Source organism: Tiliqua scincoides, chromosome 4, assembly GCF_035046505.1.
Source record: "Tiliqua scincoides isolate rTilSci1 chromosome 4, rTilSci1.hap2, whole genome shotgun sequence".
Lineage (NCBI taxonomy): Eukaryota > Metazoa > Chordata > Lepidosauria > Squamata > Scincidae > Tiliqua > Tiliqua scincoides.
Genome location: NC_089824.1, coordinates 201,448,343 through 201,464,489, shown reverse-complemented (window position 1 = coordinate 201,464,489; position 16,147 = coordinate 201,448,343). Strand labels below are relative to the sequence as shown.

At 45.0% G+C, this 16,147-nt stretch overlaps 1 protein-coding gene across 2 annotated transcripts in view; it reads right to left on the bottom strand.

The window, feature by feature from the left end:
* The window catches only part of RIMS4 (regulating synaptic membrane exocytosis 4), a 97,425-nt gene that overhangs the window by 20,562 nt on the left and 60,716 nt on the right, over positions 1–16,147 (bottom strand). The window contains exon 2 of one of the 2 annotated variants that reach the window (XM_066625750.1): positions 9,462–9,603. In XM_066625750.1, the coding sequence (XP_066481847.1) occupies positions 9,462–9,603 (142 nt within the window). The remainder of the gene's footprint in view (positions 1–9,461; positions 9,604–16,147) is intronic. The other variant, XM_066625751.1, reaches the window with a different exon arrangement.

Below are 16,147 nucleotides of genomic sequence, written 5' to 3'. Positions count from 1 at the left end.
GCGAAGTTAGCATTTTACATAAAAGTATAGTAAATATGGAGTGGGTGCTGCATGCAGAAGTGGTATGGAAGTTGATCATCAATTGATCACACTGATGAGTTAATGCACCTGAGACCAGAATAACGCTGCTGGCCTTGAACATATGGCCCTAAACCAGACCATACGGAAGAGGGTCTGGAACATCAAATAGTCACTAGCCACAATTATCAGACTGAATGGAAGGAGAATACAGAAAGCAAAGATTGCAGCTTATACCACAGACAGGTTCAAAATGTCACTGTCAGTGGGAGTACTGAACAAAGATGACTGATGGCTCAATCCTATCAAGGGCCGATGGCAGTGACTCTTGTGATTTGCTGATGTGGACTCCATTTTAATGGCATGAAAGCTGCACCACTGCTGCACACAACAGAGCTGCTGATGGTCCCATATGTGCCCTAGTCTCACCCAGCCCTTCTGCTCAGGGTGCAGAGGGGGTGGTTTGTGGGAAGTTCAGGGGAGTTTCAGGGTAAGGGGGCAGGGGGTGGGGAGTGGATCTTGGTGGCAAAAGCTAATGCTGGATTCTATCCCCCCTCATTTTCCAACCTGCCCCATCCTTTCCTTTCCTTGGACTTACACCAAGTCATAACTCACATGGGTCTGAGGAGACCCATAGGCTGCCAGAAGACCTACCAAAATAGTTGGCCTTCTGGTCAAACTCCCCCCCCCTCCCATCACAGCATGCAGAGCACGCTCCGTTGGCAGGGCTACAAGCTATAGTGTGGCAGGAAATAGGATTGGGCTGTGATAGGCATACTTGGGAGCAGACCAGGACCAGCATTGACACCATTTTTGGAATCTGTTGTGAGCATCTGCATATTTGATCTGCCCTTGCCTAGAGAGTTAGGAGCGAATAAAATATGAGTGAAGGAAGAGATTTGCAAGGGATCTTTCTTCTTCCTGTGGGCTGAGAACTTTAGCTAGAGAATGCTGTTTGTAAATAAAGCACTAATGGAGATGGGAGCGTGGGACCTCTGCGGAGCAAACTGCCAACAACCTGCCCCCGTATACATTAAAACGTGTTCATTACAGCATCAGAGTTGCTCGAAAGCCAACATTTTTTCCCAACTATGTTGGCACCGTGTTGCCTGACCGATCGCCTAACAGAATAAATGGAGCAAATAATCTTTCCCAATTGGATTAATGGGCTTTTTCTTCATCATTTCTGCTCCTTAAAGTGGATTAGCCCTTACTGTTTCTGACGTGATCTAATATGGACAGCTAAATGTACTTCCAGCATCCCCTCTTTCCAAGCAGCCTGGCTCTCCGCAATATCCTCAATCATATCAGGCACACGGAGACATTTCATCATACGCTTCGCAACCAGCTCAGACAGACCTTGGAAGGCAGGTGACGAGCCCAGCGTTGTACCTCCTCTAGGACAGCCACCTGAACTGAACCACCGTCTATGCAGTGTCTTTTCACATCCTCTGTGCCTGTTCAATAGGATTAAAAACCTAGACAATTTTCTGCTCAGTTTGCCTCCAGCATCACATTTCCAAATGAATGCTGACAAAACAGAAAGAATCCTGGACGGAGGGACCATGTCCAGTGCCCACATATTATTTCTTGGTTTTGTAAACAGGTCTCATTCCCCCTCCTTCTGTACAGAGACACTGGTGATTAAAGCGGCAACAAGATCTGCAGTTTGCATGGGCAGTTAATGTTTATGAAGATATTCAAGCTTCACGGGTGGGCATGCGTCAAACTCAGATAAAGGTACCTCTGCAGCCTCCCATGCTATATTTTGGATAGTACGGAGAACTATGCCTCCCAATCACGCCCTGCTGCCAGCCTCTGAGAAGCAGCAACAGAACATTTTGTTTTAAGAGCTGAAATCAAACTGGAAAGGGAAGGCAGAGCAAATTGGCAGTGTGTCCTTGCAGGACATGTTTCTGTCTTCCTTGCGTCAAATCACAGTGCCTTTCCTGTATCCCCTGCAGTGACTCCCCACTGAGTTATATGAAGGTAAGAAAGTCACCTTAGCTTTCTGCAACCTCATCATCCCAGCGGTAATCAACAGAAAACCAGAAACAGGTAGCACACATTATGGCTGCAACAGCCTACCATTATTTTCTCCTGGGAACGTTTACTGTAATTCAGCATTTCCAGGAAAACCAGTTGCCGGTGGGGGGAATTATGTAAACCTTCATTAACCTGCCGCATCTTGCATATTGCGCAATACACTCAGGACATATTTGGAGACAGCTAAGCTTGAAATTCTCCACTGGAATGGAAGATGCCCAAAACAATTAATGCTTCCGACTCTGAAATTTCAGTCAGAAGCACTTTCCTATGTCAGAGCTCAGCCTCAAGATCAGGTGAATCTGGTATTAATGCAAAGAACATACAAAAAGTAGTTGCTAGAAACTGCAAGACTGAACTACTGAACTGGTACTTCTTTTTTCTGTTAGGGATTAAAAATAAATCCAGTGAACACAATTATTTGCAAGGATAAGGTATTAACTGGAGCCAAACAATGACCAGGGATGCTCTACCCTGAAGCATGTTCCAGGGCCTCACTCATTTCTGATCATGAACTGTTTTTCTATCTGTGCTCACAATGAGGACTGGTTGGAGCTCCCAATCATGTGAACTTCTGTCTTGTCTTGCCACTGCAGACAACTGTGATCAGAAGAACAATTAATGTGTGCAGCCAGGGAATACACTGGTGTGGGCATGGCTAGCTGGGATACTCCTGTGCCCCCTCTTCCATGAGTTCAGGATGAACAGCTGAACAAGGCTTATGTCTCCCATCTCTGTGAGTCTATCTGTTCACCTCTAATCTCCATGACATGACACCTCAGATCTATCTGCATGGTTAGCAACCAACTCACACTACTTTTTTTTATTTACTTACTTAGGTAAACCTTTATTGGCATATTAGAAGTCCACAGACAATAATAAATATAACATGGCAGATATATACAACTTTACTGGGTATTAGTTTCTGACCTTTGCCATAGAGACTACCATTAAAAATTCCGCCACCAAATTGGTGATGGAAGGGGAATAATTGCTAAAAAGGATTGGAAAAGGCTTTTTTTTTTAAAGGCAAAGATCTCATGGGTTGCATGGAAAACCTGGAAGCAATATGTGAAAAATGAACACGAGCATTTAGAGATGAGCAAGAAAAAGAACATCGATTCCATATATATATATATATATATATATATATATATATATATATATATATATATATCACAGTTAAAATCAAGCATTCACCACTTACTCAGCCCAATCTATTAACAGCCCAATCTATTTTCCATCATGCTACCACAAACCAAAAGAGAATGTTCTGCATACTATGAAGGCCCCAATTTTTTTCTTTTTACCAATAACCCTTGATAGTAAACTTTTCTACTTACCCCTTGGTAAGCTTTCTGGCCACCTATAGGTCTCCATGAACCAAAGCCATTTGTAGCTGGTGTAAATCCAAGGAAGGGGGTGGCGCAGGTTGGCAAATGGGGGATAGGATCTGGTGTGCACTTTTGCCACCAAGATCCACCTCCTCTAGCCTTCTCCCTGCTGCCTACTCTTCCCCCTCCCCTCCCTGAACCCCCATGAACCGCCCTCTCTAACACCTTAACTGGGCCAATAGAACATCCAGGTGAATCTGGCACATGCACATTTATGCTGGCAGCTCTGTCACACATGCTTTCATACTACTGCAAAGGGACCTATGGCAGAAGATTGCAAGATCCTCTGCTGTAGGCCTTTGATAGGACTGAACCATAAAAGGGGTGCATGTAATGTTTGGGGAATCCATAAGTATTCACAAGAGGAATGAAGGCTGGCATTAAACACAGCTTACTTAGCATTCCACATCACCAGTGGCTGTTGCTGGTATTTCTTATATCCTTCTATTTAGATTTGAGCTTCTTTGCAATGGGATCATTTCTTCATTCCTATTGCTATGGAAACAGCTTTGTGCACTTTTTGTTGCAATGTGGTATTATTAGTATTATTAGTATTATTGATGATGACGACGATGACCTTAGGGCATGCTCACAAATGATCCTTTCCTTAGAATAGTTTTCTATTAAGGAAACGTCTCTAAATTCTTTTTAGAATTCTAAGATTTCAAATAGCAGGATCCTATTACTACGGTGAATACTTAGACTAATCCCACCTCCCCAATAACTTGATTGTTGAGAAGGTTTCATATCGGCCCCTGCGGCAATGACAGACCAGAGTGCATTGAAGCATTTTTTTCCTAAGAGTACAGTTGCATGAGATTAACTTTAACAAACACAGAATGCTGAAATGGTACAGCTGATCAGCAAGGTGCTCTATTTCCCTTGGAATTCTGCTGTTGCCCTCTCGCTCTAATCAGAGCCTGAACATGAAAGCAGCTAGACTTGCATCGACACTGTACCAATGATCCAAGATATCTGTACATTGTTCCCAAGTGGCTGAACTACATAGGCCTAAAAACGAGAGAATCCCTGTTGGCATGGAAAACAGTTCCTCTTTTCGCAATGCCGAGAGGACAAAATTCAGTTCTGAATCCTCAGAATTTTGAAATGCAGGAAGGGATCAGAGTTACAGAACTGTGACTGTATCACGGAATTATTTCCCCGGAGGCAGGTTGATGCGGACAACATAAACTATGTTACCACTTCAAAATAGCACTGCTTGCTGTCTGGAGCCACTGCCAGCCTAGCCACGAGGCAACCTGATGTAGCCTGTGTCAGTGGCAGATGGCAAGGGGGAGGAGGGACTATGGATTCAGGGTGCCCTTCATCCCGAATCCGCTGCCAGTGTTGCTGCCTCCCTCCCGCCTACTGTGGATGTGAGCCACATTGATCCACTTCCCACTTGCCTGAGCAGGAAATTGATCACCTGCTTCCTTACTGTGATCCTTGCATGGTTTTTGCAAACTTGGAAGCACAGGACTTCTGGCTTTATTTACAGAAGGGCACCATGTGAATGAAGGAGCTCTTCTGTTCGCATGGTACCTTTAAATAAAAATTTATTTATTTGGAATATTTGAGCTTGCTTAGCAGGGTAGATGGTGCCTTTGTCAATGCGCAGAGTTCAAGGAGAGGTGGGCTTGGAAGGAAAGATGAGAAGTTGTCGTGCATGACAATGATGCATTCAAGTAGAAATTTCAGACAGACATGATGTCAAATCCGTTTTTAGAAGATGGGCTAATGAAGACAAGGTCCTTTTTGTTAATAACTATTGCAATCTATAATAAAATGTAGCGTGAAATGCAATGAACAGCGAGGTGTTTCTTTAAACACTTCCCCCCATCCTGTTTCATGCTGAAAATCACCCCTGCCCAAAAGTGGGAAATTGTCCTCCAAACTGGCAGCTGGCAGCAAAAGGTTGCTTGGTGGAAAATTGCTGCATTGGGGGAGATTTTTGGCATGACAATAGCACAGGGCGAAAGTGTTCTCACACACACACACACACACACACACACAAACTCTCACACCTTTGCTATGGTCCTGGGTTGGACCACACCACCATAATTAAAGTTTAAAGATAAAAAGACCACTGCCACATTAAACAGGTCTTCTAAAAACAGGTTTAACTACATGTGTAGTTTGGTCCACAGGAAATGACATTCTCCAGCCACAGCCAACCCAAGACTTGCTGTGCCAGAAATGGTGTGCAAAACGCTACTTTCCCTCATTTGGTGATTTGTCAGCCAGTGCTCTTTCCGTTCCTGCTCTTCTAGCCCACCACTCTCCTCTCCTTCAGACATCCTCTTCCACTCTGTCCTCTCTCCCTTTTTCAATTCAGGAATAGGAGGAAGAGCAGGGGAGGAAAGTGGGCAGATGGAGGTGGACACTCTTCCAAACTGCAGTTATAGGCAGGGCCTAGGAGAGGGGGGTAAAGGGGGTAATTTGTACCTGGGCCCAGGGTCAGAAAGGGGGCCCAGGAGCCAAAGGAGGGGGCCCAGAAAGTTCCTAGGATCTGACTTGAACTTGCTGACTTGAACTGCATCAAGAAGGCTAGTAGACCTGAGCTTCAAAGACTATTGTGGCTGTCAATAACTCCATAACTGCCCTGCCCCACTGCAGGATGCAGTCCATGCCCCATAGACATGGCTGCATCAGTGCTGGAATTTTGGGTAGGATTGGGCCCCAAGATCTTACTCCATGATGGCGCATTTGAAAACTGATTATAAAAGCATCAGAAGAACCCTGCTGGCTCAGGCCAAAGGCTAGGGCCCATCTAGTGCTGGTGAGGCCTCAGGGAGCCTATCCTGAGCCTATCCCATAGCCTATCCTATCCTGTTTTGCCCCCCGTTCTGCTGCCCCCATTGCACACCTCCCCCTTTGGGAAGGGGCCCAGAATAAACTTTGTACCCCCTGATAAAATTCCTTTCGTAGGCCCTGGTTATAGGCAACCACCTCAGTAGGCCTCATGATGGGTCAGCCCTGTCCACAGTCAAGACTAAGGATTTAACAAAAATAATTCCACTGGATAAGCCCCAATAGTTTATCCAACTTGACAACAACTTGGCCAACAGCCCAATCCTTTCTAAATACTCCTACCCCCCGCCAATGCAGCTGTGCCAATGGAGCATACTGCACCCTGATGAGGAAGGCAGTCACAGAGCTCTCCTCATGTTAAGGAAAATTTTGTTCCCTTACCCTGGGCAAGTGATCAATGCTTGTATGGATCTCCTAGCATCTGTGCCAGTCATTTTGCTGGCACAGGTTTGATAAGAGGGAATGGGGTGCAAGTCACTTCCCCTGGGAATTACCCCTCTGTCCCCCATTCCACCTCCATCCCCTCCCCACCCAGAAACTCCCCTGTTCCTCCCACCCATCAACCACCATGACACCTTACCGACCTCTGCTTAGGTTGCCCTCTACGGCAGCCTGTTGAGGCTGCCACCTCAATTTGTGGAGGCAACCCTGAAATGGCCACTGGTGTCGCACTGTTTGCAACATTATAAAGGCATGTACACGTCAAACATGTGTTTACTTCAAAGACCGGTTAGGATCGGTCCATTAATGTTATATTGTGAAGTTCTGAAAGACACGTTAGTTACAGGATCTGTGGCTTAACACAATGGTACCACTAAAGAGAATTTACAGTATATGTATTTCATCCAACCATGTGGCAAAGGCAGATCAGAGGTGTCAAGCAATTTCAGTGTAATATCTCTTTCAGTACTATATGAGTGACTCCAATTTCATCAAGTTGTTCTGGGGATTTCTATCATTTTTGTACTCTCTTGATCAGGAAAGCTTTATAGTAAATAAACTTTGGTCTGGGGACCAAAGTTCAGCAGCAGCAGGATTATGACTGCAAGAAGCCATAATGAAAGTTTTTTTGTTTTAAGTTCAAGGTTGTTTTAAGATTGTCATTGTCTCACCCATCATCTATTTCCTCAAGACAGACTTAGAAAAATGATGACTGAAGCATGAAGAATGAGGAAAAAACTGACAGATCATAACTCACGTAACATGAAACTAATCATTTTTCCCATGGATACAGAATGTGTGATATTGTTCAATAAATTATTTTATCTTTACAATAATGGGAATAATAAAAAAAGCATAAACCTTTGATCTGAAGTCTGCATGCCAAGCAGAATTTCATAGGTGAAATGTTTCCAAACATTATGCATTTCTACCAGTCAGTTATCATCCTTCTGCAGATTTACAGATGGGGGGGGGGGCTGGAAAGAACTCAAACTTGCAGATGAGGGGGCTGGAAAGAACTCATGGTGAGGCCTGCAGCTGGGAGGCTTGCAAGCCTTGAAGACATGTTGAGCAGACGCTGGGGCTTGCCTCAGCTAACTCAAATGAGCATGCAGGGGGAGCAGGGAGGAGAGAGGAAGGGGAGGGGAAGGCCAGCTGCGGGGGTCTACGAAAGAGCCTGCCTGCCTGTGATGAGACAGTCTTGGTGAAAGGAGCTGCGGGGGTGACGGGGTCACTTGCCACAACCTCCCTGGGAGGTGCCTTGAATTCCTTGGGTAGAAAGAAGGAGACAGGGTGCAGCAACCCCCTTTGCACCTCAGCTCTGAGGCATCATTACGGGCTTGGTCTTCCCTCAGGGGTTTTCTACCCCTGCAACCACCCCATTCCACAAGGGAGCACTCTTCCTCCACAGCGTGGACCTCTCACTGTGATACCCTGTGGCTCCCACCCGCCTCCCAGTTATTAAACTGCCAGGATAGGAGGCCTGCCAGAAAAAAAAAATAGGCAACAACTCCATAAGGAAGGGCTATAACACAATGGTGGAGCCCCTGCATTGCAGAGGATTCCAAGTTCCATCCACATATCCACGTAGGGCTGGTAAAAAACAACACTACTATCTGCAATGCTGAAGAATTGATTTTCATCAGTACAGATAATACCGAGTTAGACTAAACAGCTGACTTAGTACACGGCACCTTCATATCTTCACAGAGTGTGGAAAGCGGTTGGGGAGAAGATAAGTATCAAACACTCATTAACAGCATCAACAGTCTTCTCCAGATTCAAGCAAGTGGCCAACCAGGGGCAAACAAAGAGAAGTGGGACCAGGAGGAGCAAAACCAGTATTTTAAAAAATTAAATTCAACTCAGCCCTGATCCTGACAGAAAACAAACAAGCAACTTAGCTTTCAAAAACCCACGCCAGTTTCCCTGCTTGGTTTATAAAAACAGATATATTTTACACATAACTCATCTGTAAGGCCTGTTGTGTCAGGCTGTTGTGTCAGGTAGTGGTGTTCAACCTGTGTTTTGAGGAATGCTTGTAATCCTCATAAGCTTATCAGGGGTTCTTTAGTGAAAAATATCTGTAGAGGCAGACAAGAGTGGCTTTCCCTAAAAGAAAGCTTGCCCACTGCTACCCTCTTTCTCTTCAGTATGCAAATTCCAGAGCGTGTTGGATATTCTGTCACACTCGAGTTCAAGTGGAGTTATGGAAAGGCCCAGTAGGCTTGGCTAGGGCCTCAGGTGGAACACATGCATGCTCTAGGACAGGGATGAGGAACCTGCGGCCTTTTGGGGTCCCAGCTGCGGCCTTTTGTGTATTTGTTCACAAAATCCGCCTTTTATTTCATGATGTGATGCCAAACTCAGGGTACCTTTTGGTAACTTTTATTTATTCTTTCCTGGCAATGGATACTCAGTAATTGGTGAACTGGCACCCACCAATGTCACACACTGAGAGCTTTTTAGGGAAAGAATTATATGATGTTAAATAAAAATATATGCCTTTTCTAATTAAGGAAAATAATAACAAATTAGATATTAAAAATAAATAAAATGTGGCCTTCCAATAGAAAAAAGTTTCCTGACCCCTGCCCTAGAACATGCCCCAGAATCCTTTGTAATGAGCACGCGTATCCTGGTAGGCAAGTACCCTGAAGGGAGAATGTTTAGAAAGCATGGCGTAAAGAAATGCACTGGTTCAAAGCAGAATCACAGCAGCTTCTACCCAGTTGGCCTCTTAAAACTTACTTTCCTTCGGAGCCATAGCTGTTCATACTATCCTCAATGGATTCATGGCTGGCTTGTCGGATAGTTCGGCTTGGCATTTCGACAGCCAAGCCAGTTTCAGTACTCCGCTGGATCGCGCCTTTGAGTTTCCGGCCATCTCCTTCTGAAGCAAAGTGAGGGAGAGTGGGAAGAATTGAGAGAGAGAGAGAGAGAGAGAGAGAGAGAGAGAGAGAGAGAGAGAGAGATTAGGCATTTAGCCAGCATGTGAAAACACAGCCCCTGTTCAGAGGCACTTTTTCAAGAGGCTGCTCTTTTATTTAGCAGGGGGAGAGTAACTAGCCCTCCTCATTCCAGCAGAGTCTTTTCTAATGGCTTTTCTTCTGGTGCTCTTTCACATCTTAGATTGTGAGCTCGTTGGGAACAGGGAGCCGTTAGTTATTTGATTTTCTCTGTAAACTGCTTTGTGAACTTTTTGCTGAAAAGCGGTATATAAATGCTGTTAATAATAATTATTATTTGATGTAACATTCAATTATATTATAATTTATATCCTGCTTTTCTACTTAACAGACTTCAAAGTAGCTTACAAAGAGTTGAAAGAATACAATACCCCATTATTAAAACACATGCTCCATAAGATAAAAGACAATGGCAGCAATTAATGCCATAACCAGAGCAGTTTCCATCAGCTAATCTCAGGCCAAACACCTGATGAAACAAACTGACCTCCAACAGCAGGTTGGACGACAACAAAATAGGACACACAAACAGCACACCAAGAAGATGAAGACTTCAAGTGCTAGAAATGAGAACAGCAACATCTGGATCCCAGAAGCAGCTCATGCTTTCTGGCGTGGCAAGCTGAGGGTTGACATGAACCCAGTTGCTTTTTGCTTGTTGCAAAGCAGTCACCTGAGTGTTTCAGCATGGTGGTGGAGCTGCAGGTCCCAGGTGCAGTGGTGTGACTCAGGCATGGGCTTGGAGAAGAGCTTCGTTCAATGATATGTTTGATTAAGTGGCAATCCCTCCTCCCCATGGATGTTGGCAGTGGTGTTGCCGGGGGGTGGTGGTGTTGTGGTAAGTACTGCAGGTGCTGCAACAAAAAGAAAATTGAACTGGCAGATAAGGCTATGGCAAAATGATAATTCTCTCTCTCTCACACACACACACATGCACACTAATTACAGTGAAAGCTTTGTTAACTGACATCCAGTGGTGTAGCCAGGGGGAGGTTCCTCAGCAAGTATTGCAGGCGCTACAACACACCATGTCAGTGGCCCCTCCCACTTGCAGTCAGAGCTGTTCCAAGAAACTGCAGGTTGCTGTCACTGCCCAAAATGGCTCTGATGATGAGAGGGAAAGGCCACTAACATAGTGTGCTGTGGCACCTGCGGACTTACTGCACAACACCCCTCCCAGTTACACTGCTGGATATTGGTTAAAAAAGCTTTCACTGTAATATGAGAGAGAGAGAGAGAGAGAGAGAGAGAGAGAGAGAGAGAGAGAGAGAGAGAGAGAGAGAGAGAGATCACTTTGCCATAGCCATGTATCTGCCAGTTCAATTTTCTTTTTTTGTAATTTCAAATAAACTCTGATATGTATCAAAACATAGGGGAAAAAACCCTTTAGAATAGTGGTTCCCAAACTGTAGGTCAGAACGCACTGGTGGGTCACGACCTGATTTTTGGTGGATCCCACAGCAGCTAAGCAGAGCCTCCAATGAAAACACAGCTGATGGGAGAATCTGATAACTCAGTGGTTCTCACACATTTAGCATCAGGATCCACTTTTTAGAATAAGAATCTGTCAGGACCCACCAGAAGTGATGTCATGAACGGAAGTGACATCATCAAGCAGGAAAAAATTTTGCAATCCCAAAGGCTGCAATCCTAGCCACACTTACCCAGGAGTCAGTCCCATTTACTATCATTGTTAAAAGAATATACATAGTAGCTTGTTAAAAGTACAGGTCTGTAACATTTCCCCAAATGCAGTCACATCCCATGGTAGCATCAAGTCTAATTTATTAAACATAAAATATTGACATGAATGGGGACCCCACCTGAAATTGGCTCACGATCCACCTAGTGGGTTCCAACACACAATCTGAGAAATACTGAGATAACTAATTGCCTCAAGCCCTGAGGTTGTTCAAAAATCAGATTTGCCCTGCAAAGAGCTCCTGCAGTTTTCAGGTTTGTGTAAATATAGGGAGATAATTTTTTCTGGTTATTATTACATGTAAATATGTAAAAATATTATTTCTTTCCAGATTTTTTTATGTCTTGTAAACCTAGATGGGCCCCGATAGAGTGTCATTTTAAAAAGTGGGTCCCAGTGCTAAAAATTTTAGGAAGCAGTGCTCTAGAAGGTTACTGGAAGAGCTGCAAAACCCCACTGAAAACCGTAAATGAAAGAAGATAACAGCTTAACAGTAATTTCAAAACAGCCTGGCTGTGGTTGTTTATACCCTAAACTTCTCTGCAGAGGAACGGCTTTTTCTGTAACCTTCTGGAAGTTGAATTAAAATGGTGTTTCCATGTGGCAATTAATAAGGCCCTATATTATCCAGTAATACCCTTCCATGCTTGCAGTTTTGCTATAATGGAAATAAAAGAAACAAATAATGAAAAGGAACCAGTAATTAATCCCCCCCTCTGTCATACACACAAGGCGAACAGAAGCTGACTAATTAAGAAGCAATTAAAGGAGGGGCAATTCATCACGAATCCCCTAGTAGGTCCTCTAAGCAGGAAGCAATAACAGGGCAGAAGCTGTATGTAGGTAGGTTTTTAGTCAGGGCACAAGAGCACTTCAAACCCTCAATAGCACTTTGATGGTCCACACTGAAGAGGCTGGCACTACAATTTTTTTTTTTTAATGACAACAAATCAGGGCTGAAAATATCAGGAGGATGTAAAACAAAACACTAGACCAGTGTTTCTCAAGGTTTGTCCTCTGCCATACCACTTCACATGGTTCACCTATCTGAAGTACCACAATGACATCACTGCCAGTTACTTCTGGGTTGGGAGGCCAGATGCGACATGACAAAAATCAGTAAGTGGCTCAGAGTAGACAGGAGATCTTTTTCAAGTGTGGAAAAGCATGCTCCCGAGTCTCCTACCACTGCTTGTTGGGTCGCATTCCTGGTCTCGCTGCTGGACAGGGGCCCCACGAGTACAACAATTTTTTTTTTTTAATGACAACAAATCAGGGCTGAAAATATCAGGAGGATGTAAAACAAAACACTAGACCAGTGTTTCTCAAGGTTTGTCCTCTGCCATACCACTTCACATGGTTCACCTATCTGAAGTACCACAATGACATCACTGCCAGTTACTTCTGGGTTGGGAGGCCAGATGCGACATGACAAAAATCAGTAAGTGGCTCAGAGTGGACAGGAGATCTTTTTCAAGTGTGGAAAAGCATGCTCCCGAGTCTCCTACCACTGCTTGTTGGGTCGCATTCCTGGTCTCGCTGCTGGACAGGGGCCCCACGAGTACCACCAGACACCACCTCAAGTACCACTGATGGAACCCATACCGCTAGTTGAGAAACACTGCACTAGATCAAACAACTTGGCAAGGGCCTCATTCAGGTTCTGCATCAACCTATGTAAACAAATGACAGTCATATCAGAGAAAAGGAGACATTGTAAAAGTCACCCATGTTGGGCCACTGACTAGCCTCCATGGTGACTCTTTGCCGAGGAAATCTCCATTCCTCCTGGAACTCAGACCGATGGACAGAATAATTGGATGCCACAGATTCTCTTTCTGAAGGACCGGTCTCCTAAAAGCCCATCCTCTTAAATTAACAGTTTCTATTTTAATCACCTGCTCTCATGGGTCACGTTTTTTAGAATAAATTATGTTATATAATGAATATATAATGAGTACCATTAGCACTAATTGCTCTGGCTGACATCGGGAAGTTTCAGCTGACATACAATATTGGAATGCTGAGAAAGACCCGCAAACTCCTTTTAATAAAGGAGGGCTGCAAAATGTGCCCTGCCCTTAGATGACACCTTCTTCATGCAAGGAACAGTATGTCTGCAGAGAATACGACTCACCTGGTGAGACAACCTTCCCCCTCCCCCCCCGCACCAGACTGCATTCTTTTCACGGTTTATTAGCTTTGAGCTTGCAGTGTGGTCTGACATCACAGTCCCCATATCAGTGGATCATTTTGAAAAGGGAGAGGATCAGGTCTCCCCAAGTCTCCTGCCAAATCTTGCCAAAGGAATCTCCACTTCCTTCTCCTTATGACCTAGGAAATTGTGTACAGGTAGGTGTTGCTTAACTACTGGGATATGTTCCACAAACCCCGTCATTAAGCAATGTTGTCAATGTGTGTTCTCCCTCCCACTCAAGTGGCCATCCTGAACCTATAAGCAACAATTCACCCACCCTTTAGGCACACAGAGCTCAAGGTAAGCAAAATTGATCAGTCCTGAAGGCACATCATGATGCACCTTGCTGAGACTAGGCCTGGTTAGTGCCTGGATGGATTATTGTTTGAGAACTCCATGTTCTCAATATTGCACAAAAGGAAAGCAGTATATAAATGCAATTATAATATAAAATATGTAGTATAATGCTAAAGGCTACTTATAACTAATTAGATTTCCAAAATACACAGAGTGTCAAGACTGAGTTATAATCACATAACGCCAAATAGCATCCTTGCCTTATTTGGGCATTCCCACAAGTGAGGACCTTCCCAGATTATTCCCACTGAATGCATAATTATTTGACTATTAAACCCAATCTGGGCATCTCCCCTCAGGTAGCATTCCCTCTGATGGGCTGCTGCCCATTCCCAGCACCCCAACTGCAGTCTGGTGTTACTGGGAAACTGAACTCCCCCCCAGTAGCACATGCACTGCTCTTGCCAGTGCTGGGTGTGGAATGCTGCCGTGGGAGGTCAGAGCACCTATTTGACACCAGATATGTTACGTGATGCCTCCCCTACACTTGCTCATGCTGATGCCAGTTTCTCAGTTCATGCATGGTGCTGACAATGTTGGGAGCAGTTTGCGCACTCAGAGATAGCATCTGGGTCCATGCACTGCTTCCCACAGTGCCACACGTTGTCCCAGAAGTGAAAGGCTTGACCTGGACCAGCTGCTGCTGTTGCAGTTTTTTTTCCCAGTTTGCCTTTGATGCTTCCTACAATCTGAGCCAGATGGAAAGCAGGGAAGAGCAGGCTGGGAAGGAGGAGATGCTAAAGATCACTGCCAGCGCAAGCCTTCCGCTTTATTACAGAGCATCACAGTGTCATCAAGCACCAGAGCCCTATTCCAGACACCACAGTACCAAAAGAGCTTTTATTTCTGCAAACTGTATCAAGCCAGACCAGATAGAACAGCCTCCTCAGCCGTCTCAACCAAAGCATCTTGAGATGGTTTCTCAAAATGGACTGCAGGCAGATTCGCAGTACTGTCATGTCAACTCAGCTGTCTGCTTGAATTTGCGACTCATGCAGTGGAAGAGCACAAAGGGAATGACAAGGACAGCTAGCAAAGTGCTTGTGCTGCCTTGTGGCTTTGAAAGCCATCACTCAGTGTTCAAGGAAATGTTTAAGGAGATGTCCCCCAAAGACTGCTGGTTACAGATGAGAAAGTCTCATGTTTTCAGACCAGCTTGATGGAGAGTTCTTTACAGTCCACCTAAGGCAGTGGTTCCCAACCTTTACGAGACCGCGGACCATTGAGGCAAAAATTAGAATTGTCACGGACCACATGCAAGCCCCACCCCCACCCCAGCACACAAAGAATACATTAAAATTTGTAATACAGGCAGCCTTCATCACCTACAGGGGTTCCAGAACCCCCGTGAATAAGGAAAACTGTGGGTATTTAAAACCTGCAGTTCCCCCCCCCTTCAACTGGAGCTGAGCTCCGGTCGGTCTGGAGGCTCTTCTGAAGCCCGCAGAGGCCACAAGCATCCACCTGCAACCTCTGCGGGCTTCAGAATGAAGCCCGGACTAGTTTAAAGGTGACTTCCAGTTTTCGGCAAAAACAGGAGGCCCCTTTAAATGGTTCCGGGTTACATTTTGAAACCCACAGAGTCCGTGGGCAGATGCACACAGCCTCTGTGGGCTTCAGAAGAGCCTCCAGAGGTGAGAGGAGCACAACTCTCCTCACCTCCAGAGGCTCCAGGTTGGCCCACATCACAGGTTACACAGGCCACTTGCAATTAGAAAAGATTTATTATTTATTATTTATAGAGAAGATTTGTGGTTTGCTGCCAGGTGCAAACAATCTGTTCTCCACCCTCTCTGGTGGTCCATGGGGGCTGTTCACTCAGTGAGACACTGGAAGTGACCCAAAGCAATTTTTTATCCTGAGACCTTGTGAACTACTTCTCAGGGTCTCGCGGACTACCTGTGGTCCCCGGACCATGGGTTGGGAACCAGTGACCTAAGGCTTCAATTCTTTATTCACTCCTTTATTTTGAACATGGCACCCAGTATTTCTTGGGACCTCTGCTACCTAATGTTGGCCCAAGACAGAGAGCCACAGTGGCAATGGGTGTGCTACAATGTTATGTTCCATGCAGACAAGAGCCTTTTTGACTACCTAAACTTCACAGACTTGGTCATGCATGCAGACAGGCTAAGCTAACTAAGCCAGACCATTGGTCTAAGGCAGGGTGCCCAAACCCCAACCCAGGGGCCACTTGCAGCCCTCGAGGACT